Below are 23,672 nucleotides of genomic sequence, written 5' to 3' on the forward strand. Positions count from 1 at the left end.
AGTACTGTCAATTTTACCTCTTTTGTAGCCATGTTCAAGTAGGAATTTTGACAATCGTTCATACCATGCTCTAGTAGCCTGCTTGAGTCCATAAAGAGCCTTGTCTTCGTACACATGTTCTGAACACTCCTTGCTCTCAAACCCTAGAGGTTGTTTAACAAACACTTTTTCTTTTAGGTAGCCATTTAGGAAGGCACTTTTGACATCCATTTGATGAAGAGTGAATTCCATATGTGCTGCAAAGGCTATGAGGAGTCTTATTTCCTCCAGTCTTGCAATTGGAGCAAAGGTCTCATCATAATCTATACCCTCCTCTTGGTTATAACCTTGGACCACCAGTCTTGCCTTATTTCTTGTAACTGTTCCATCTTCATCAATCTTGTTTTTGAAGACCCATCTAGTGCCAATTACTGATCTATCCTTGGGTCTTGGAACTAGATGCCAAACTTGACTTCTCTCAAACTGATTGAGTTCATCTTGCATTGCATTTACCCAATCTGCATCCTGCAAAGGCTCAACAACATTTTTAGGTTCAATAAGAGATAACAAAGCATCAAAAGCACACAGATTCTTTAATTATGATCTAGTTTTAACTCCAAAGGTTGGATCAGTGATTACGTTCTCAATGGGATGAGGACTTTGATACTTGTGAGGTTTCACAACCAGCTGATTTCTGCTCGATGTTTCTCCCATGTTCTGTTGCTGAGGAATAGGGTCATGAACAGGTTCATTTAGGGGATTGATTTCAGTTCCTCTTTGTTCAGTTCCCCCTGTCAGGTTGCCTTGGATGGAATCACCTGTTCCATCACATGTTCCTTCTTTTGGTGCAACTTTAGCTTGAGCTGAGATTTCACTCAATTCTTTTACCAGCCCAATAGCTTCATCTGCATATTCTTGTCTCTCAGAAAGAATGTTAGTTTCATCAAAACTACATATACACTTTCTTCTGCACACAAAGTTCTTTTATTAAACACTTTATAAGCTTTTCTATGTGAAGAATACTCCCTCATCACTTCTGGGATCAAACTTACCTATGGAGTCCTTTCCGTTATTGTGCACAAAACACTTGCATCCAAATGCCCTAAGATGGGATATATTTGATTTTCTCCATTTAAGTAACTCATAGGGAGTCTTCTCTACAAGAGGTCTAGTCATGCATCTATTAATGATGTAACATGTAGTATTTACAGCCTCTGTCCTGAAGCTATGGGGCAGTTTACTAGAAAGAAGCATAGTCCTAGCCATATCTTCAAGAGTCATGTTCTTTCTTTCAACTACTCCATTTTGTTGAAGAGTCCTAAAGGCAGAGAAATTATGATCTATACCATGCTCATCACAAAATTCAGCAAACTTAGCATTTTCAAATTCAGTTCCATGATCATACCTGATTGATGCACGTTGATTACCTAGTTGTTTCTGAGTTTTCTAACAAAGGCAGTAAACATGTCAAATGCTTCTTCCTTAGATGTTAAAATAGTACCCAGGTAAACCTAAAATAATCATTAACAAGTACCATCATATATTTCTTACCACCTCCGCTCAATGTTCTCATTGGACCACAGAGATCCATATGAACCAATTCCATCGTCCTAGTTGTGCTTACCATTTTCTTGTTTTTAAAAGATGATCTTACATACTTCCCCCTTGCACAGGCCTCACAAACTTTGTCTTCCTTGAACTTGATGTTAGGTAACCCTATCACCAGGTCCTTGGAGACTAATTTGTTGAGTTGATTCAGACTTGCATGACCAAGTTTTTTGTGCCATAGGAGGGGATCATTGTCCAACACACTCAAGCAAGTAAGTTCATTTTCTAAAAGAGTGGACAAATCTACAATGTAAATATTGTTAACTCTTTTTCCCTGCAAAACAATCTTGTCAGTGGAAAGATTAATCAGATAGCATTTGGTAGAGGTAAATGCTACAAGGTTACCTCTGTCACACAGTTGTGATACACTAATTAGGCTATATTTCAAGTCATCTATCAAGTAGACATTCTCAATGAAATGTGAGTCTGTCTTACCTACCTTTCCAACCCCAATAATCTCACCTTTATTCCCATTTCCAAAGGAGACATTACCTCCTTTTAAGTCCTCAAGTGAAAGGAACTGGCATTTTCTTTTGCATTACATTCATTTTTGTAATGACCAATCTTGCCACATTGTGTGCAGATTTTGTTTTCAAGAAGAGTGATGTACTTGCTTTTGGGGTCCCACTTAGGTGTTTGGGTCCCATAGCCAAGTCCTCTCTTGTTGCTACTGTGGTGTTCTTGTAGCCAGGATAGTGCATCAGAGGATTTATTCCATTTTCAAGTTTTATCTAGTTCGTGCTTCACCTTGCCTAGTTCTTCTTTTAGGACTCTTATCTGCTCACCTTTCTTGCACAACTCATCCTTCATCTTTCCTAGATTTACTTTTAAGGTGAGATGTGTGTGATCAGCTTTCTTCTTACCTGTTCCTAATTTCAGTTTTAAATTTTCAAACCTAAGTTCTAAGACACTGGTGTCAAGTTCAAGTACCTGGTTCTTCAACTCAGCATTTTTACTATCACTCTCACTAGCCCTAGATTCTAAATTTTTGCACTTGGCTTTTAGGATAACATACTCCCTAGACAGTTGTTCCTTCTCATTGTTTATTACCTCAGACTCATCGATGAAGTCTAGCAATAATTCAGATAACCTTTCTTTAGACAAAAATTGTATCTTGTCTTTGAGATAAATTACACTTACATCTTGTTCATCATCTGATTCTCCAATGGCCATAAGTGCTTGTTCATCTACAGCTTCATCTTCTGAATCCTTATCTGATGTTTCTCCCCAAGCAGCAACCATAGCCTTTGTTGATCCTTTGTTCCTTTTGGGTTGAACCTGTTCGTTCTTCCTGTTCCTTTGTTCAGCCATTTCCTTCTTCCGTTCAATTTCCCACTGAGGATAATTCTTGATCATGTGGTCAGTTTTGCCATATTTGTAGCAGCCCTCGTTGGTCTATTTCTCAGGAGCCCTTGGTTTGTTGAAGGTTGTACCTCTTGAAGAACCCTTTCCTCTCATCAGGTACTTCTTGAAATACCTTTTGATCATGGCCATTTCGTCATCCTCTAGATTTGCACCTTCAGCTATTCTGAGAGCCAGACTCCTTTCCTTTTTGGGTGCATCCATTTTCATGGTTTGCCTTCTCAGTTCATAGGCAGTGAGATTTCCAATCAGTTCATCCAACTTGAGAGAAGTAATGTTCTTTGATTCCTAAATAGCAGTGATTTTGCTTTTCCAAGTTACTGGTAAGACCTTTGTCAAGATTTTTTCAACCTTGTCTTCTTCAAGGATAATTCTTCCAAGAGATTTAAGTTCATTTGTTAGTGTTGTGAACCTTGTGTACATCTCCTGGATAGTTTTTCCTTCCTTCATGATGAAATTCTCATATTGAGAATATAATGGTGTTTCTCTTGATCTCTTTACTTGAGGAGTTCCTTCATAGGCCACTTATGTCCCATATCTCCATAGCAGTGGTACAGCTTTGAATCATGTTGTACTCGTCTGGACCTAGTCCACACACAAGACATTTATTGGCCTTGGCATTCTTTTCCCATTTCTTCAAATCTTCAACAGTGCAATCAGCTCTTGTCTTTGGCACGTCCACTCCTTCAGCATTCTTCTTTGTAGTAGCTAGGGGACTATCTGTGACTATGTCCCAAATTTCATACTCTTCTCCTATGATGTAGTCTCTCATCCTGTGCTTCCACCAAGAATAGTACTGACCATTAAAGAGTGGGGGCCTACCAGTGGATTGCCCTTCCCAGTTTCCAGGTGGTGCACTTATCTTGATATGTTCCTAAGGTGTTAGCCTTTTCAAGGATAACCCGTTCTGATACCAATTGATGTTTTAGACTTCAATATCACACAAGAGGGAGGGTGATTTGTGTGGTACCTAATTTTTGCTTAAATTGATTATAGAAGGACCTAGTTCTTCTATGTGTTCCAACTACTACTATTTGTGGAATAATAAGTAAAGAAAATAAAGAACACGGAGATTTTTACGTGGAAAACCCCAAGCTCAAAAGGTGAAAAACTACGACCTACTACTCAGTAGGATTTTCCCAAACTTCTACTAAAATCACTGAGTCAAAAACTACATTTACAAAAACTCTTTTGTAAACCTAGGATTAACTCTAACCCCGTTGTGGCCTACAGCCTCAACTGTTACGACAACTTCAAGTTAACTCTAACTTGAACACTCTAAGTACCTAATACAATTGCTTCTATAAAAGCTGGAAGGTACAATGTAAAATCACCTACTACAATTGAACTAGAATAAAAAATAGACACTTGGAACTGGTTCTTCTATCTGGTTCAAGTAACTTCAGGATTGCACGCTTGAATCACACATAAATTGCTTGCAAAATTGCCTTGCTATTTTGCTCTCAATTCACGTTTAACTTCTGCTTATGTGCATTACCTGTAAAAGAGAACAACACTGATATTTAATGGGTTAGTAATTAGAGATTGACTGGGATACAGATGCTACTCTTCTATGGTAGAAGAGTTCTAGTTGATCTCATACTCTAACTCTATCCTCTTCCTAAACTGTGTTCTCTTCGCGTAAAGAGTCTTTCTCTCCTTATCCAATATGCAACCTTTTTTATCAGATCAAGAGATATTACTTCTGATAAGTTATATTTATCTCTTTCATGTGCATCTCACATATTTGGGTTGATCACGATTGTGTTTCACAAGATGGACCTGGTCCATGTCTGAGTTTCTTTTGTCAGTCTTCAAAACTTCACATTTACATGGGCCAACACCTGATTTTTAGGTTGATATTGGGCCTTCTAAGGCTCCTTATAGTGTAATGAATAGCTTTGTGTAATTCATTCATATTGGTCTGTAATAATGTAATAATTCTTGTAAAAACAGATATGGGGTTATTAGTAAAAGCTGAGGAGGGATTTTATATATATTTGTCAGGTTCAAGTAGAAATCCTATAGGTTATTGTGTGAATGTTACTGCTCGCCTAGAAATCATGCCTATAGGATCTTGTCTCACCATTTGTAATCCAGAATTCTCATACTCTGGCATTCTAGAAATCATGCCTATAGTTTGTTTTTTCAATTCTGCATCAAGAATCCTTGTTCTACGCATATTCTGAATCTCAATGTGCATTAGAGATCATGTATATAGGATCTTCTTTATGTAAATTACTGAACTTGCCTGGCAATTTGTTAATGTCTCTGCCCACATAGATTCCATGCCTATAGGAGATATATAAAAAATCAGTTTTCTACAATTGAGATATCATGTCTGTAGGATATAAAATCAGTTTATGCAATTTAGATACCATGCCTATAGGATTCTGCTCTGGTCCTCACTTAGGCAAGCCTGTAGGGTAATTAAGAATTTTGGGTCTAAAAACTGTGATTTTTTGTTGCTTGGAATATGCCCAGATTTAGAATATTAACAAAATCAGTAGGCAAACTGATAGGTACTGCTACTCGCTTTAATAAAGCTGTTATGTTATATTCTATTTATGCTCATCTAGATATCATGCCTATAGGGTCTTAAATTGATAAAATTCTCTGTTTGAATTGCTTGCATTTGCTGTTTACTTGTGGAGGTTAACATGAGCCTTTATTTGCTTCTTATGTGACAGTCCAATCTGAACTATTGTTTGTCGCTTAGCTTTCTCATTTTTAAGAAACATAGGTAAGTCTAGAACTATCCAAAGTAGAGGTCCTAAACACCTCCAGGACTATAGGTAAGGGATGGGTAGTGCACGCATAAGGTACGCATTAGAAGCTGCTAGAACGCTTAGGTAGCAACTAAAAGATAGTAATTGGGTAGTAAAGGAGATGATAACTTATGCGCTAATGCTTTGTGTAACACCCCAAATTGGGGAAAGTTACCAAGTATTGCATGGAAATGATCCTATAGGCTAAAAAAGCTAGGACCCCTTTAACGTAATTTGTCTAAATTATTTTCCATAAGACTAATTCGCTTAATTGAGTTTGGTCGGGACCCACAATTGTGGACCTCGAGGGGTGCCTAACACCTTCCCCTCAAGGTAATTTCGATCCCTTCCCCGATCTCTGATGATATAAACTGGTTTCATGAGTTATTTGCTTTAGGTGACCTAATGCACCTTAATCCGTTAGGTGGTGACTCTTTAAATCTCTTACCAATCCCAAAAGGAAAGAAGTTGTCCCAAAAATATCGAAACCCGAACTCTGCGAGGAAAAAGGGGACGCGACAATTGGGCTGCGTACCGCAGCATGTTGTTACTGATTCATGATTATGTGAGGCCGAGGGACGAATCAATTATGCCACGAGGTGGCTTGTTATAGCTCTTGGATTGTAAGAGCCCCTCCGGAGTTTGCACAACCCTAGTGAACGCGGGTACCCTGAGTGAGTGATATGATGTTTTGCCCGATGGGCTGTTCTTGATTCATGTTATGCCCGAGGGGCTGTTTATGAGTGATTGTGAGGTATGCCCAAGGTGCTGTATATGAGTGACTGTGAGGTTTGCCTAAGGGGCTGTTTATGATTAATGTTTGCCCGAGGGGGTGTTCACGAGTGATGTTTCACCCTAGGGGCTGTTTATATTTTCATCATTTTTACGCATTGTTTCATCACTTTGTTTGAAAACTGTTGAAAGATGTTTTAAACGGTTTTACAGAAACTGGATTCAAATGAGCTGAGTTGATTCAAAACCCTAATTTTAAAAGTCTACTGTATTCTACTGAGATTTTATGATATGAATTGTATATGTTTTATTGCCAGTCACTACTGCTCAGTCTTTATTTACTTTTATTACTTACTGAGTTGGCGTACTCACATTACTCCCTGCACCTTGTGTGCAGATCCAGGGGTTGCTGGACACGCTAGCGAGCATTGATTTCATCCGTCGCGGATCTATGGAGTTAGCAAGGCAGCTGCATGGAGATCGCAACCCTGCTCTTCTTCCTCCTATCTTCATATAGATTGTTATTAGTTATTTTCCAGACTGTATATGTCTTAGCATTATCGGACAGTCCTTGGTAGATGCTCATGACTAGTGACACCCTGATGTCGGGCTTTTCTTTCTGCACTTTGTTATTCAAATTTATCTTATGAAGTTTTATTAATTAAATAGCTTGAAGAAATCTTTATTTTGAAATATTGTGTTGTTTTGGTAAAAGAGTCGGGTTGTCTAGTTTCACGTTAGGCGCCATCACGACATGGTAGATTTGGGTCGTGACACACACACACACATATGTATATATATAATTGAATTAAATTGTATTAATACAACTTAATATAATTGGATACAATTTAATATTGGATATAGATCCAATTATATTGAGTTGTATCCAATTATATTAAGTTGTATTAATACAATTTAATTCAATTATAGTAATTTTTAATCGAATATAATTGAGTTTCAATTGATCTACCGATGAAGTATCCGAGCAAAGTACTAATAAGGTGATCGAGAATAAAACATTCAAGACTGTGTCGATTTTATACATCTTGGAGCATCTAGTCACTCATTATACTGGAGCATCTAGTCACTTAAACTCCAAGATTTGTTTCTTATTTAGTCACCGATCAAGCATTCGAGCATGAACAGTTGAGAGTAAATCATCAATGCTAGTCATATATATGTAAGTGTAAATTATCGAGTTTAATTGATATAGTCGTTGTATCCAACATGCTATATAGCTTAATTGATATAGTCGTTGTATCCAGTTGCTTTAGTCGGTCGGTAACTTAATTTAAAACACCATATTCTCCAATTGTGTGATTTAATATAGCACTACATCTTTTATATATATATAGCTTATATACTATACACTTTGTGTGTGTGTATGTGTGTGTATATATACACACACTATACTATACTATATGTACATATTATATAGCTTATATACTATACACTTAGTATATACATATACATCTTATATATAGTTTTATAAGATGTAGTGCAACAACTTAAGTATAATATAGCACTACATCTTATAGAACTATATATATATATATATATATATATATATATATATATTTGTTGAGGGACCACTATTTCCCTTGTCATGAATATTTCTTTTGACTTTTGCGACCAATTTACTTAATTTCGATGGATTTTGATCGATTTTTTTTCGACCAATTTTGGTTGGTATTCTGTGGATGAATTTTGACAGTTTTCTAGCAGTGTCCTATTGATCATTGCATTCTTTTTTACCACAAAATAGATAATTGGAAAACATTTCGCGGATGTGCAAAGCATACCAATGGAAAAGAGTTGCCATAGGTATTGGTTGATAGCACAAAAAAATTGTCTAAGATATAATGAATCATCTGAACGCCACTTAGATGTTACGCAGTATAACCAGAACCACGCCTATTGGATTCATATAGGCAACCCCTACTAATTTATAGTTGAGGATAGTTAATTGATGGATGAACTCAAGCCAATCCAGTAATAAAATATTATTACTGGATTTGTCTTTTTTTGGTAGTCCACAATATTTAATTTTTTCAAATATCAAGAAGGAATTAACTTCTTCTTTTCAAAGTTGTCTTGGAGTAAAGAGCCTAGGAGTAGTTTGTTATATTTCTAAGGAGCAAATTAAGGTTAATATGGTCAATTTTATTATTAGTTAATGTTAAAAAATGAATTCCTTAGTATGTTAAAAAAGAGCCAAAAAATTATTTAAAGTGAACAGAAGTAATTATATTATATACTATTTAGTAAGAAGTAAGCATTAAAAGGGTTGTGCTTTATTCAAAAAGTCGTTAGACCTGTCACCTTCTATTTCTGAGTTCTGGAGTGTCGTTGGGTGAATACGCACACTCGACTACATTACTAGTCTTATGGATTAAAAAATAATAATAATATATAAAACCAAAAGAAATCACATATTGACGTATCTAATTAATTTACACAAATAAAACCAAAAATTCCTTGAAAGAAAGACGTTTTAGTGCACCAATTAGCTCATAATATCTTTTTGGTCTAATGTACCTTGCATTTGATGATATAGTTCAAATTATTCTATGAACTTAAATTTAGTAAAATTTAAATGCCTACACCAACTTGGAGGTATGTGTAGTATGTGTGGAGCTTTGTGGTGTGGGGGTTGGGAGGAGGGGGGGAGGTGCCCATTTAGCGAGGAAATTACATTGTGTTTATGAAGTTTAAAAAAATGATGCATATATATTAAATGTTGAATCCATTTTATTTTTGTGTTTATATTTTTATATTTTTTAAATATTGTTACAGAATGAACCTAGACACTGTACACAATGAACATAGACTGTTTTTTAGTAATTTATATAACCTATATATAGGTAGCAGATTTGTAGGAATCTTTTTTATTTCTTTCCTTAGTTAGCACCTGATGTTTATGTATATATACATGTATCACTACATGGAATAATATACCAATTTGATTCTTCCATACCTTGTTAATTACATGGTATCAGAGCCACATTTGTGGCTTCGCTGCAGTTGATTTTGTCTCGCCGGAGTTGACCAAAACTTTCCAGCAGACATGTGAGGTGCGTGTGTGGTCCATTCTCTATCCAGTTTTTTCTCCAAGATCAGCTTGCTTATCTTCAATCGATTGTTGGTAACAAAACCTTATTTTCGTGAAGAACGGACTCGGACAAGGTTGTATTACACCAATTTTGGTCAGGTTTGAATTCTTCTACTATTTTGTTTGTTTTTGGGATACTGAAGTAGTCGTGGAACAATACTCATGCATCTGATTGCTTGTTTGTGAATTGGTATTTGTTGGGTCTTCCTTGTAAGACACTTTGTTACAATTTAAGACTTGATATTATCTGTTGAGTCCTCCCTTATCAGAAACTTTGTTGGTCTCTTATTTTATTTGATTTGGGGACAGATTTATTTGGTTCTCTGATTGAGTGGATTATTGGAGTGGAGTTCTGTTAAATAGATTGTTGACTTTGTGTCTACGAGAGATTTATTTTGGTATCTTTTAGCTTTATGGACCTCTACTAATTTAATCGGTTTGTTATTCAAAGAAAAAAAAAATGGTAAAGAATAATAATGCAACAACTCCTAGTCCAACAATCTTGGTTTCAAATGAGTTTCTAAAATTCCTTCAATCATAAATCAATTAAGGAGTCTTCTTCAGTTACTGCCTTGGCTGGGTCAGATAAAATATGTCTTATCACCTCTTCTAATAAATGGGTGATCGATTCAGGTGCCACAAATCATATGACAGGTAATCTAAATATTTTTCTAGCTTTCTCTCACACAAAGCACCCTCTCCGGTTACTGTAGCTGATGGATCAACTTGTAGCAGTGTTGGATCTAGGACTGTTAAACCAACTTCCTCTATTACCCTATCATTTGTATTAAATCTACCAAACTTGGCCTTTAACTTGATTTATGTTAGTAAAATCACCAAAAACCTTAATTGTTGTGTTGTATTTTTTTCCGATCATTGTTTGTTTCTAGATCTTACAACAAAACAAGTTATTGGTAAAGGATATTTATGTAGTGATCTCTACATCCTTGATGAATGGGAGCCACAGTCTATTGCATGCTCTAGTGTTCCGTCTCCCTTTAAAGCACATTGTCGACTGGGACACCCCTCTATGCTTTTGTTGAATAAGTTTTATCTTCAGTTTCAGAATATTTCTTCATTGGATTGTGAGTCATGTCGATTTGCAAAACACCATCGCATCTCGCTAAGTCCAAGGGTTAATAAATGAGTTGAGTCAGCTTTTGAGTTAATTCATTCTGATGTTTGGAGACCATGTCTTGTTGTTTCCAAAACTGGGCATAAGTATTTTATCACCTTTGTAGATGATTTTTCTCGAATAACTTGGATTTACTTTATGAAGAGTCGCTCTGAAGTTTTTACTCATTTTTCTGCCTTTTGTGCTAAAGTCAAAACTCAATTTAACGCTTCGGTGTGTATTCTAAGGAGTGATAATGCTAAAGAATACTTGTCAGAGTTATTTCAGTTGTACATGAGACAGTATGGTATACTACATTAGTCTTTATGTGTTGATATACCCTCTCAAAATGGAGTTGCTGAGAGGAAGCATAGGCATCTACTTGAGACAGCTCGGGCTCTTTTGTTCTAAATGAAGGTTCCTAAAAAGTTCTAGGCTGATGCGTTCTCTACGACTTGCTTTCTGATTAATCACATGTTGTCTACTGTGTTTGATGGTAATGTGCCTTACAGTATTCTTTTTCCAAACAAAGCGTTATTTCCGGTGGAACCTTAGGTATTTGGAAACATATGTTATGTTCGAGATATTCCACCATCTGTTACCAAGTTGGATCTCAAGGCATTGAAGTGTGTTTTCCTTGGCTATTCTCTCCTTCAGAAGGGGTATCAGTGTTATTCTACTGAATCTGGCAAATATTTAGTGTCAACTGATGTGGTATTTTTAGATAATACACTATTCTTCTATGTTCCTCCCATTTTTACAAGTCAGGGGGAAGAAGAGTGGCTAGTATATCAGGTTACTCGTACTTTGACAAAACAACAAAATGAAGTTCCTCCATTTCCTAGTTCTATAGAGCACCAATCTACTACTTTGCCTTCAGCACCTGCTCCAACTGTGTTGGCAAGACCGCCAATTTTTCAAGTTTACTCGCGAAGTCAATAGACAAATGATACATGTTTTGCACCAGTTCCTTCGTCAACAGTTCCTGCATCATCAGATTTGCTGCCACCTGACCCTCCAAAAAACCTTGACCTTCCAATTGCTCTTCGCAAAGGTATACGTACTTGCAAATCCACATATTCTATTGCTAATTTTGTTTCTTACGACCACTTGTCTTCTATATCTAGATCTTTGATTGTGTCTCTAGACTCTGTTTCTATACCCAAAATGGTTAAGGAGGCTTTGAATCATCCTGGATGGTCTGAAGCAATGATTCAGGAAATACATGCCTTAGAGAAAAACCACACTTGAGATTCAGTGGATTTACCCAGTGGAAAGAAAGTAGTGGGATGCAAGTGGGTCTTCACGGTCAAAGTTAATCCTGATGACTCTGTGGCGAGACTTAAGGTCATACTTGTGGCTAAGGGGTATGCTCAGACTTATGGGATGGATTATTCAGACACTTTCTCTCCGGTTGCCAAACTTACTTATGTCTGCTTGTTCATTTCTTTAGTTGCTTCTAAGAATTGGCCTTTGCATCAATTGGATATTAAGAATGCTTTTCTTCATAATGATCTCCATGAAGAGGTATATATGGAGCAACCACCTAGTTTTGTTGCTCGGGGGGGGGTATGGGAAGGTTTTTCATTTGAAGAAATCCTTATATGGCTTGAAGTAGAGTCCCCGGACTTGGTTTGGTAAATTTAGTGAAGCAATTCAAGAATTTGGGCTGAAAAAAGAGTAAATATGATTATTCTATCTTTTACAAGAATCAACAGCTGGATCTATTATCATTGTTGTATATGTTGATGACATTGTTATCACAGAGAGTGATTATGTAGGAATCTCTTCTCTCAAGTCTTTCTTGCATACTAAGTTTCATACAAAAACCTAGGGACAACTTAAATACTTTTTGGGAGTAGAAATAACTAGAAGCAAGAAGGGAATTTTTCTATCTCAGAGAAAGTATATTCTTGACTTACTAGCAGAAACTGGTAATTTGGCTGCCTAGCCAGTACTCCAATGGTTCCTAATTTGCATCTTATGAAAGATGATGGCGATCCATTTAATGATCCAAATAGATGCAGGAGGTTAGTTGGGAAATTAAACTATATCACTATGACTCGTCCAGATATTGCTTTTGGAGTGAGTATGGTTAGCCAGTTCATGTCCGGGCCCACAGTTAAACATTGGGAGGCTTTGGAGCAGATCATATGTTACTTAAAAGGAGCTCCTAGACTTGGCATATTATACAGCAATCACGACCATTCTCGCATTGATTGTTTTGCAGATGTAGATTGTGCTGGATCCAAGATTAATAGAAGATCTACTACTGGTTACTGTGTATTTGTTGGTGGAAACTTGGTATCATGGAGAAGTAACAAATAAAATGTTATATCTAGGTCCAGTGCAAAATCCGAGTATAGAGCTATGGCACAATCAACAAGTGAGATAATGTGGATACATCATCTTTTAATTGTGTTAAAGCATCCTACTCCATCAAAAATATGGTGTGATAATCAAGTTGCACTCCATATTGCCTCAAATCTAGTATATCATGAAAGAACCAAACATATTAAAGTTGACTGTCATTTTATTCGTGAGAAAATTCAGGAGAACTTGATTTTCACTGGCTACGTGAAGACAAGAGAGCAGCTAGCTGATTTGTTCACTAAAGCGTTGAATGGCACTCGAGTTGATTACCTTTGTAACAAGCTGGGCATGGTCAATATATATGCTCCAGCTTGAGGGGAAGTATTACAGAATGAACCTAGACACTTTACACAATAAACATAAATTGTTTCTTAGAAGTGTACATAACTCATAAATAGATAGCAGATTTGTAGGAATCTTTTTTATTTTTTTCCTTAATTAGCACATGATGTTTATGTATATATATATGTATCACTACATGGAATAATATACCAATTTGATTCTTCCATACCTTGTTAATTACAAATACCTTCGTGAAAATTCTGCCTCAAATGTGTTGAGAAAACATAGATAAGAAGGGACGAGTTCATGGAAAAAATGGGTAGTTGGGGGAAATGTGGAAAAAGAGAATAAGCATCAAATAGGTATGTTATAAAATTATGTGCAAATCCGACCTTAGCTCAGGATCCGCAGCTAATCCTTAGGTCACTGGTTCGAATCCGGTAGGTCGGATGATTCTTTTGCTTCTCTTTTTTTGTTAAAGTTATCATTTAGTGTATATGGAGGTTCTCAAGCTAAATGACAAAGAACACATGCATGTTCTCAAGCTAAGATTGAGTAGTCTTAACCCTATTACAAGTCTCTATGTGAATGTGAATAAAATGAAATATGAATAATGACAGTGTGATAGATACTATGAACGGAATCCAATTTACATCATTAAAATTTTTACAAAAAACTTGCAATATTAAAGATTATAATAAGAATAATCTAATCATTGGACTTATTGTAATCACCATGTCCCATCTTTGGTTGGCAATAATTAATCCTCCAGCAAGGGACCAACCGAAGAGAGTGATATATTAATTCACTGCAATCACGTGGAGTTTGACAGTTTTCTCAAATCAATGAGATTGATGAATAGCTCAAGTATTTATAGCATAGTGCAGGCTGAGTTAGCAATTTTAGCTAAGAATGGACTGAGATAAATTAAAGGAAAAACCAACAAAGAATGGGTAGGAATTATTCATCTAATTTTTCAGGTTACAATCTCATAAGATAAGGAAATGCTAAAGAGAATAGAAAGTTAAAACAGCAGTTTTATTTGGCAAACGGAAATATGATATAGAAAACAGAATATAAGTCCGAGTATAGTAAAACTATCATAAAATAATATTTTTTTTAAAAAGTAATACTATCACATGTTTTATAAAAACTGAAAGTAAATCGTAAAACAGTCTTTGTGCTTGAAAAACGAATATATGGAGCGATACCCTTAACAGAGATTACCAACCATTCGTGCAGTAGATATGAGAGAGGTTTAGTTGTTGGAGCAGCAAGATTGCATGTTTACAAAGTGCATCACCCATACCATTATTACCGTGATAATATGATCACCAGATTCTTCATAGAACCTAAAATTGACATTGAATAGATAAACATGGCCACAAATCATATGATTTCGATTTTCTTCCTTGTAACGGTGCTGATTTCATCTGTCTCTGCAACAAACAGTACCTCAAGAAGGCAAGACATCCTCGAAGCTATTGATGAGATGAGGAGAGCCAACTATTTCACCTTTGTAATATGGCCCCTGCAGACCTTATTCAAGGAGACATCACTTCTTGATGCCAAAAGACAAGACACTTTCACAAATCTTAATCCTGGAAAACGAGGTCGCAGATTTCCTGCTCCGACATTCCGATCCACACCATCACCATTGTTTTTCGACCACCTCAAACACTGCCAACAGGCTCCATAATTCCAACTTCCAAACCCGACCTTGTTCTGAAGGTGATCAATTCTGGAAACATGCGTATCTTTCTCAACAATGCCCGAATAGTTAGTCCAAATTAAATATATGTCGTAAAAGTGCTTCCATCAGATGCCATGGCATTGATCAAGTCCTGCAGGAAGCCACCCCCTTCAACTCTTCCTATGTATCCACCTTGTCATAACGTTACAAATCCAGCCTTTTGGGCTAACAGCATCACCTCCTGTCATGTCACCACCATCAGTAAGTAGCAGTATTAATCCGGTTCTATCACCTCTGAATTCTGGTGCTCAATATCCTCCAGTAGCTTGGAGTAGCCATGTAGGAATAACTAGGCTTATCTGGTTGCTGGTGGCCCTGAAGTTCTCTCTTTGATTGAAACTTAGAATTCAAGTTGAAGCAAAGAATGAGAGCAAATTTGTACATGGAGGCCGGGCTGTATATATATATATATATATATTGCTTATGGTATATATATATATATATATATATATATATATATATATATATATATACACACACAAGATTTGTTGTTTTAAGTATTAAACATTTTGTATTCTTGCATTATTTTGAAATTCAACGCGGAATGATTTGAAGTTACTGTTTGCAAAAAGAAAGGACGTTTTAGGGCCCAAAAGACTACTACCAATTAACTGAATAATATGTGAAAATGGCGTGTAGTAGCCACTAAATAAGGGTGTATTTAATTTTTATCCACTATTTAAAATGCTTATCAAAAATAGCCACTACTAAGGGGGAAAGACACAATTACCCTTTCTCTATTTCTTGTATAATCCCAAAATCGACGAAAACCCTTATTTCATTCCTTCATCTTCTCTGTCATCTTCTGTCATCTTCATCTTCATCTTCTCTGTCATCTTCTGTCCTTCATCTTCTCCGTCATCTTCTCCGTCATCTTCGTTTTTCTTTATTTGTAAGTTGGTTCAATGCCGTGTGAAGTATGTGTGAAATTTCAAAAATTAGCATTATATGTTGATTCAGTGTAGTATATTTTGTGTGATTCTGTTTTTGATAAATTTTTAGTGTGTGAAATTTGAAATGTGTTTGTGGTTGATTCAATATATTTGATTATGTAGGTATATTTCATAAAAATAGTCGTAGAAATTCATAAGCTTACTGATTATGAATTTTCAGTTAACTGTGTTCATTAAATGTAAAGAAGAAACGACATTAAATTTTGTAGTTGGAATTCAAAGTTAAGGACTGATTGTCCTTAACTTTTGCACATGAAACTTGAAGTTAAGGACAAAGTGTCCTTAACTTTGGATGTTGAAAGTATATGTTAAGGACTGTATTTCCTTAACCTATGCACTTACAATTTAAAGTTAAGGACTGATTGTCCTTAACTTTTGCACATGAAACTTGAAGTTAAGGACAAAGTGTCCTTAACTTTGGATGTTGAAAGTATATGTTAAGGACTGTATTTCCTTAACCTTTGCATTTACAATTTAAAGTTAAGGACTGATTGTCCTTAACTTTTGCACATGAAACTTGAAGTTAAGGACAAAGTGTCCTTAACTTTGGATGTTGAAAGTATATGTTAAGGACTGTATTTCCTTAACCTATGCACTTATAATTTAAAGTTAAGGACTGATTGTCCTTAACTTTGGATGTTGAAAGTATAAGTTAAGGACTGTATTTCCTTAACCTTTGCATTTACAATTTAAAGTTAAGGACTTATTGTCCTTAACTTTTGCACATGAAACTTGAAGTTAAGGACTAAGTGTCCTTAACTTTGGAAGTTGAAAGTATAAGTTAAGGACTGTATTTCTTTAACGTTTGCACTTAAAATTTAAAGTTAAGGATTGTATTTGCTTAACTTTTAAACTTGAAATTTTAAGTTAAGTCCTAATCTTTGTTTGTTTTTCCTTCTTTTCTAGTGTTATAATGGAAGGCGATCATTTTTTTGATTTTGACGATTGGCGTAATTTTCTGGTATATTGGAAAGGAGATTTTCAATATAAGGAAACAATTAAAAGTTTTCTGTCGAATGGCCAATGGAAGAAATTGAGGGAAAATATTTTTGGCAACTTCTTCAGATTACAAAGTGTGAAGTTCTCGGGTAAACTTATGCACTGTGTATTGCTTTCTGAAATTGTTAGTAATGAACCTGATTCGATGACCTTCAAGGTATTTGACCGCGATATTAAGTTTACTCGTGATGCATTCCATATTATTACTGGTTTGAAGTCTTATTCGTCGCTTGACATGAAAGGTTTAAATGAGAAAGAGAATAGGCTTTTAAGAGTCTATTTCCCTGGAAAGGACAAAATTGAGTTGGCTGATTTGTATAGTTTTATTTCTAGTCGCCCACATGGTACAACTTCATCATTTGCTGGCAGTGATGATGATGCTTTGAAGTTGGCAACACTCTATTTTGTTGAGTCGGTTTTGATGGGCAAGAGGAAAAATAGGAATGTGTCGGAGCAAATAATGAAAATTATTGACGATGATGCACTTTGCGCTTCCTTCAACTGGGGCTCTCTTGCTTATGAAACGCTATTAAAATCATTGAAGAGTTTCTTGAAATCAAATGAGAATGATGTTCAGAAGGAGAAAGAGAAAGAAAAAGATATTGATAGCTACACTTTAGTTGGCTTTCCTTTTGCGTTTTGTGTCTGGATTATGGAAGTACTTCCTATTTTCCAAGAGAAACAATTTGTGAACTTCAAAGAAGTTGGTTATCCTCGAATGTTATGTTATTCTGAAATGAAGTCTCCACAATTTGATGCTCTTTGTAGAAAATATTTCCATAATAAAAAAGTAAGTTAATGTAATTACTATCTCTTTTTTTGTTTATTTGTTTTAGTTATGTATACTTATGTTTAGTTTTTCTTATATAATAGGTGTTTAAGTTGATTGAGGTGTCACCCTTTATTCCCGTGGAAGAAGAAGATACACAGCCTCTTTGTGTGGAGGAGCCAGTTTCACAAGATCAAGGCTCAAGGTCTTCTTCCACACAATTTGACGAAGGCGTACTTAAGGAAATTGTTAGAGTATGTGTTTCTGCCTTTGAATAGTATTAGTTTTTTATTTGATTATTTCTTGCTTACGAACACCTTTTTTTATATTATGTTTTTTGATTCAGAGATTATCAGAGAGTTTTAAGAAGGATTTGCAAGCAGAAGTTACCAGAGTTAATCAGAAAATTGTTGTATCAGAAAAAAGATTGAGAACGAAATCAAGGTAATTTCAGTTAGTCCAACTTTAGGATTTTGTGTCCTTAAATTTTGAACTTAGAATTGAAAGATAAGGACTTCTTGTCCTTAACTTTTGAACTTTGAAATGAAACTTAAGGACATCATGTCCTTAAGTTTTGAACTTGGAATTCAAAGTTAAGGACTTCTTGTCCTTAACTTTTGAACTTGGAGTTCAAACTTAAGGATTGCATTTCCTTAAGTTTTGAACTTTAAGTTCAAACTTAAGGACTGCCTGTCCTTAAGTTTTAAACATGTCCTTCTCTTTGTAACTTAGTTGCTTTCTCAGGATTTAAAGAAAACTCTAGGATCAAAGCTTGATACTTTGATGAACATGTTTGGGAAAGCTGATCAGATGAACACAGATAGAGAATCTAGTGTTCCAATTAGAAAATATGGAGTTGATGATCATTGTCGTGCTACTGAGCGTACTGGCATATTCAACCAAGATGCAGGTGGTGTTGAACGTGATTATATGGATGTGCATGCAGAGGGTCAGTATGAAAGAGAATTTAGAGATGCACATCTAGATGATGAAACTGAAAATGTTACTGATATTGGGAAAGGTTAGTTATAGATTTTTATTTTTATTTTCGTTGAAATGTATATTCAATAGATTAATACATATAAACTATGCATGTGCATGCAGAAGTTTGTGGAGTGCCGGATAAAATTTGTAGAGTTTGTGGATTGCAATCACAGGAGGATTTAACAAGTCCATTGGGGACAAGTGTCAGCGAGATTGTATGCAAATGCTTAGAAGGAACGTATGATCTCTCTACACCATTGTCATTCAAAGAAAAATTTTGAGTTCAAACTTGTGCCAGTCAAGGTTAGATAAAATTTTCATTATATATTGTATCTTTATTTCATTATATATTGTATCTTTTGAAGCAGCAAGCAAAGAAGCTGGAGTGCAGTATCAAGAGAAAACTGGACTACAATCTCAAGACATAGGCAGAAGTGAGATTGGTTCCAAATCTATAGATGCAATATGTGATGATGATGATGTAGCTGGAATGATCTTGGATATTGCAAATGGTTAGGCAGTGCTTTTTTAATTTTATATATGTTTGTTTTAATTAAAGATTATTAACATGTTAGCTGTTGTAAATATTTTTGCAGAATCTTGTCAACAAGCATCTAAAGATCATGGTGAACAACTGCAAGATAAAGAAAATGTGGAATTGCAAGAAAAAGAAAATGTTGCATGCAATATTTTAGCTGAGTTGTCTCTTGAAAAAACACAAGAAGGTACTGTGGAGAAGACAGGTACTGATTGTGCTCTAATTATTATATGTACAATTGAAATTTTGTCTCTTCATTTGACCTGTTGCAGAAAACTAATATGAATATATATATATATATATAGTGTCGCCAGTAGAGGAAAACAAAGAGGACACCAATGATGACAATCTTAACCAATATACAAGGAAAAGAAAGAGAGACAGTATTGGTTATGATGGTCCGTCATTTTCTCTTCTTACTCCTACTCCTCGAAGTATACAAATGGACATTGATGTGACTTTGACTATGGAGGGTGAAGGAAATGTTGAAGAAGAACTTGGTCGAGGTAAAAGGAACAAGAAGTTAAGCTGGCAGTTGAAATCTCCTTTTGATAAGGAAGGAAAAGCAGTAAGTTCCAAGGCAGACAATCAAAATACTCTGAAGAGTTCAGGTTGGATAAAATCAACCTATACTCGTAGGTGTATTTTTCATTATGCCAAAGAAGATGAAAAATTAGTGAAGAAATTCATTGTGTGGTTGGGCAAGGAGAAAAGGAGAGGTCGTAAAAAAGAGTAAGTCTCTTAATGTGTTTCACTACATCCTTAACTTCTGTGATTGTAAGACTAATTTTAGGACTAATTGTCCTTAACTTATAGATTCAAGTTTAAAACTTAAGGACTTCTTGTCCTTAAGTTTGAATTCAAAATTCATAAGCTAAGGACATGCAGTCCTTAAGTTTGAGTATCAAATTCAAAAGCTAAGGACACTTGGTCCTTAAGTTATAGATTAAAGTTTTCAAAATTCTAACTTGACATTTTCAAAATTTTCAGGGGACAAATTGATTTATATGCTGATGATAATAGTTTGAGGAAAAAACCATACAAATTGTATCATCAAAAAATCAGTAGCAAAATGTTTTTCCTTGAGCTTTCAGATAGCAAATTTGTTCTTGATGATAAGGTTAGATAATTCACAAGGCATTTATTTTTTCTATTATTAATTTATCATTTTTTCATTATTTTATGACTGATTTGTTATTGATTTGTTTTATTTTTTGCCTTTTTATGAAGCATATTGACATTGCTCTCTATTATCTGAGAAAGAAGGAATGCTACCACCCTCGCGATCATCCTTTTCGATGCACAACTACTGATGTTCTTTTTGATAATTATATGGCACTTGTGTATAAAGATTTCAGTGAAGATGCTAGTGATGAGTTTTGGTGTGCTGGTGATAATCAGTTATTTCTGACACCATATGTGTGGGGGGACAGCCGTAGATGTGGAATTGCATGGACTGAGGTTGACAAAATCTTTTTTCCATGTCGGCTTCCTTCAGAAGATGATGAAGCTGTGACACACTTTTTGTTGGGAGTATTGGACTTGAATCAAAAAAAGATTGATGTATATGATTCCATATACAGTGAGCCATATGAAGCAGGAATGAACTACATGCAAATGTATGCACGCATGATCCCCCATTTGCTAAAGTTCTCACAGTTTGACAAAAATCACAAGTCTTTTGGGAATGTCTTCAACAAATTTGATATACAGTGGCAAAGATCACCACACCAAACTGGATCGTACGTGTTATTATTTGTTATATTATTTATATGTACTTAAGATTTATTGTTTAATTCACTGCATATCTTACATTTCTCTTAGGACTGATTGTGGTGCATTCCTGATCAAATTTGCCGAGTTGCTGATGATTGGAAAGGACGTGCAGCAATTCCAACCCGAAGACATAAAAGACTTTCGAAAAGAACTTGCTGCAAATCTTTGGGCACATGGTGAATGGAAAAGAAATTCTGGTTATGATACTCCACCAGAAAATGTTGGTGATGATTATGAGAGTGAAAATGAAACATTCTGTCCAAAGGAGTTGTAAAGAAATTGTGGTGTTATTTTTGTATAAAATTGCTGTAAAGGTGACATCTGAATTATGACAGTTTAGGATAGTTCTGAAATATTCTATAAATTTGTGAAAAGGCATTTTGTTTTGTTGGCATAGCGTAATTTTTTGTAACAGCTATGCAAAATTACAATTTCAAAAGTTATGTCAAGGCATTTTGTTATTTATTTCGTTGTTTCTCTCAACTGTTGATTTGTCCATTGAGTTTGTTAGTATTTGTTCATGACTAAGTGTAAGTGAACTTCAAATTCAAAGTTAATGACGTCCTTAACTTTTGAACTTGAAATTCAAAGTTAAGGACCGATAGTCCTTAAGTTTTGAACATGGGACTATAACTTAAGGACCTCATGTCCTTAACTTTTGAACTTGTATTTCAAACTTAAGGACTCATGTAGTTAATGACAAACAGTCCTCAAGTTTTTAACATGGGACTATAACTTAAGGACCTATGTCCTTAACATTTGAACTTAAAATTCAAAGTTAAGGACAGACAGTCCTCAAGTTTTTAACATGGGACTATAACTTAAGGACCTCATGTCCTTAACGTTTGAACTTAAAATTCAAAGTTAAGGACAGACAGTCCTCAAGTTTTTAACATGGGACTATAACTTAAGGACCTCATGTCCTTAACGTTTGAACTTAAAATTCAAAGTTAAGGACAGACAGTCCTCAAGTTTTTAACATGGGACTATAACTTAAGGACCTCATGTCCTTAACGTTTGAACTTAAAATTCAAAGTTAAGGACAGACAGTCCTCAAGTTTTTAACATGGGACTATAACTTAAGGACCTCATGTCCTTAACGTTTGAACTTAAAATTTAAAGTTAAGGACAGACAGTCCTTAAGTTTTTAACTTGTATTTCAAACTTAAGGACTCCTGTAGTTAATGACAAACAGTCCTCAAGTTTTTAACATGGGACTATAACTTAAGGACCTCATATCCTTAACTTTTGAACTTGAAATTCAAAGTTAAGGATAGACAATCCTTAAGTTTTTAACATGGGACTATAACTTAAGGACCTCATGTCCTTAACTTTTGAACTTAAAATTCAAAGTTAAGGACAGACAGTCATTACGTTTTTAATATGGGACTATAACTTAAGGACCTCATGTCCTTAACGTTTGAACTTAAAATTCAAAGTTAAGGACAGACAGTCCTTAAGTTTTTAACATGAGACTATAACTTAAGGACCTCATGTCCTTAACTTTTGAACTTGAAATTCAAAGTTAAGGACAGACAGTCATTACGTTTTCAAAATTGCAAGTTGAACTTACTGACTCCTGTTAATAACTTTTAATTATTGAACTCAAAAGAAATTAAAAGAACGTAACAAGATATAAATATTGAAAATCTAGGCATCCGCTCAAATTAGAATAATAATGAATACAATCTATAGCAAAAACTTAAAAGAGTCGATAAACATAAGTGTATATTTCTACTCTTCTCTATGCTTTCTTGAAAATGGATGGAGTGCCGGAGAATATATACAAGTTGTTCTATTATGACCAATTCTTCTGCAACGACCACATTTGAATGTTATTTTTGATGGCTCGGTAGCAGGAATATGCCTTTTCTTTTGCCTTCTACCTGGTGGCACTTTGAAATCTGGAGGTTTAACAATTTGTGACTTAACACTCTCTGGTACAATCCATGAATCAGTATGTCCTACAGGATGTATTTGTCTTTCATATGTTTTCAGCCAAGATTCCTTTAAGTACCAGTGCGAACAAAAGTCAGACTTCTTGATGTTTCTCTTCTCGATAGCTGCAATTGCATGTATGCATGGTAATTCATCAAGTTGAAATTGAAAACAATCACATGTTCTTTTGTTTAAGTCCACCAAGAAAGTTATTCCTTCTTCTTCAACTCTAGAACGCCATGAATCAACAGGGAAGACCTTCAATGTTGAAAAATTATAAGTGAGTACATTATGTTAAAAAATGTCAAAATCATAATATAAACATAAAACATAATACTTACGTTCAAAGTAAATGCTAAATCTATTCTGTTCTTCAATTCCTCCTCTACCCAACAAGAAACATCATAAAATGTTCCTTCTGCTTTATTTCTTCTTTCATAAAACCAATGTTGTAGCTTCACTTGAATGAAATCCATCATTCTTAGTATAGGCAGCTCCCTTGCTTCTAATAGCACTGAATTCATCGACTCAACTATATTTGTTGTGAGCATGTCATATCTTCGTTGTGGACTACAAGAACGTGCCCATCTTTCCGGTGGTTCTTCCATCAAGTAGTCATAAGTTTTCTTATC

The 23,672-nt window shown here is 35.2% G+C and overlaps 3 protein-coding genes across 3 annotated transcripts; 1 reads left to right on the top strand and 2 right to left on the bottom strand.

Moving 5' to 3' along the window:
* Positions 1–576: 576 nt before the first annotated feature.
* LOC138870805 (uncharacterized) lies at positions 577–2,943 on the bottom strand. The gene is made up of 4 exons (XM_070148645.1): positions 2,335–2,943; positions 1,703–1,861; positions 1,385–1,425; positions 577–946 (listed from the first exon to the last, which is right to left on the bottom strand). Exons 1-4 carry the CDS (start codon positions 2,941–2,943, stop codon positions 577–579), a joined length of 1,179 nt encoding a protein of 392 aa, XP_070004746.1.
* A 17,260-nt stretch (positions 2,944–20,203) lies between these two features.
* On the top strand, positions 20,204–21,427 carry LOC138872100 (putative ubiquitin-like-specific protease 1B). The gene is made up of 3 exons (XM_070150115.1): positions 20,204–20,446; positions 20,557–21,068; positions 21,151–21,427. Exons 1-3 carry the CDS (start codon positions 20,399–20,401, stop codon positions 21,374–21,376), a joined length of 786 nt encoding a protein of 261 aa, XP_070006216.1. The 5' UTR covers positions 20,204–20,398; the 3' UTR covers positions 21,377–21,427.
* A 1,317-nt stretch (positions 21,428–22,744) lies between these two features.
* On the bottom strand, positions 22,745–23,672 carry LOC138872203 (uncharacterized). Its single transcript, XM_070150366.1, has 2 exons — positions 23,382–23,672; positions 22,745–23,298 (listed from the first exon to the last, which is right to left on the bottom strand). Exons 1-2 carry the CDS (start codon positions 23,646–23,648, stop codon positions 22,837–22,839), a joined length of 729 nt encoding a protein of 242 aa, XP_070006467.1. The 5' UTR covers positions 23,649–23,672; the 3' UTR covers positions 22,745–22,836.

This window comes from Nicotiana sylvestris, chromosome 6 (assembly GCF_000393655.2).
Source record: "Nicotiana sylvestris chromosome 6, ASM39365v2, whole genome shotgun sequence".
Taxonomy (NCBI): Eukaryota; Viridiplantae; Streptophyta; class Magnoliopsida; order Solanales; family Solanaceae; genus Nicotiana; species Nicotiana sylvestris.

Bases quoted from the DNA above. Each gene is read 5' to 3' on its own strand.
- LOC138870805 (XM_070148645.1), bottom strand. From the start codon at position 2,943: ATGATCAAGAATTATCCTCAGTGGGAAATTGAACGGAAGAAGGAAATG. The intron at 1,426-1,702 runs GTGATAGGGTTA...TGCCTTTGTTAG, and splicing joins AATTAGTCTCCAAGGACCTG to AAAACTCAGAAACAACTAGG. The intron at 947-1,384 runs GTATGATCATGG...CTTTGTGTGCAG, and splicing joins AATCAACGTGCATCAATCAG to AAGAAAGTGTATATGTAGTT.
- LOC138872100 (XM_070150115.1), top strand. From the start codon at position 20,399: ATGTTTTTCCTTGAGCTTTCAGATAGCAAATTTGTTCTTGATGATAAG. The intron at 20,447-20,556 runs GTTAGATAATTC...CTTTTTATGAAG, and splicing joins AATTTGTTCTTGATGATAAG to CATATTGACATTGCTCTCTA. The intron at 21,069-21,150 runs GTACGTGTTATT...CATTTCTCTTAG, and splicing joins TCACCACACCAAACTGGATC to GACTGATTGTGGTGCATTCC.
- LOC138872203 (XM_070150366.1), bottom strand. From the start codon at position 23,648: ATGGAAGAACCACCGGAAAGATGGGCACGTTCTTGTAGTCCACAACGA. The intron at 23,299-23,381 runs GTAAGTATTATG...TCAACATTGAAG, and splicing joins ATTTAGCATTTACTTTGAAC to GTCTTCCCTGTTGATTCATG.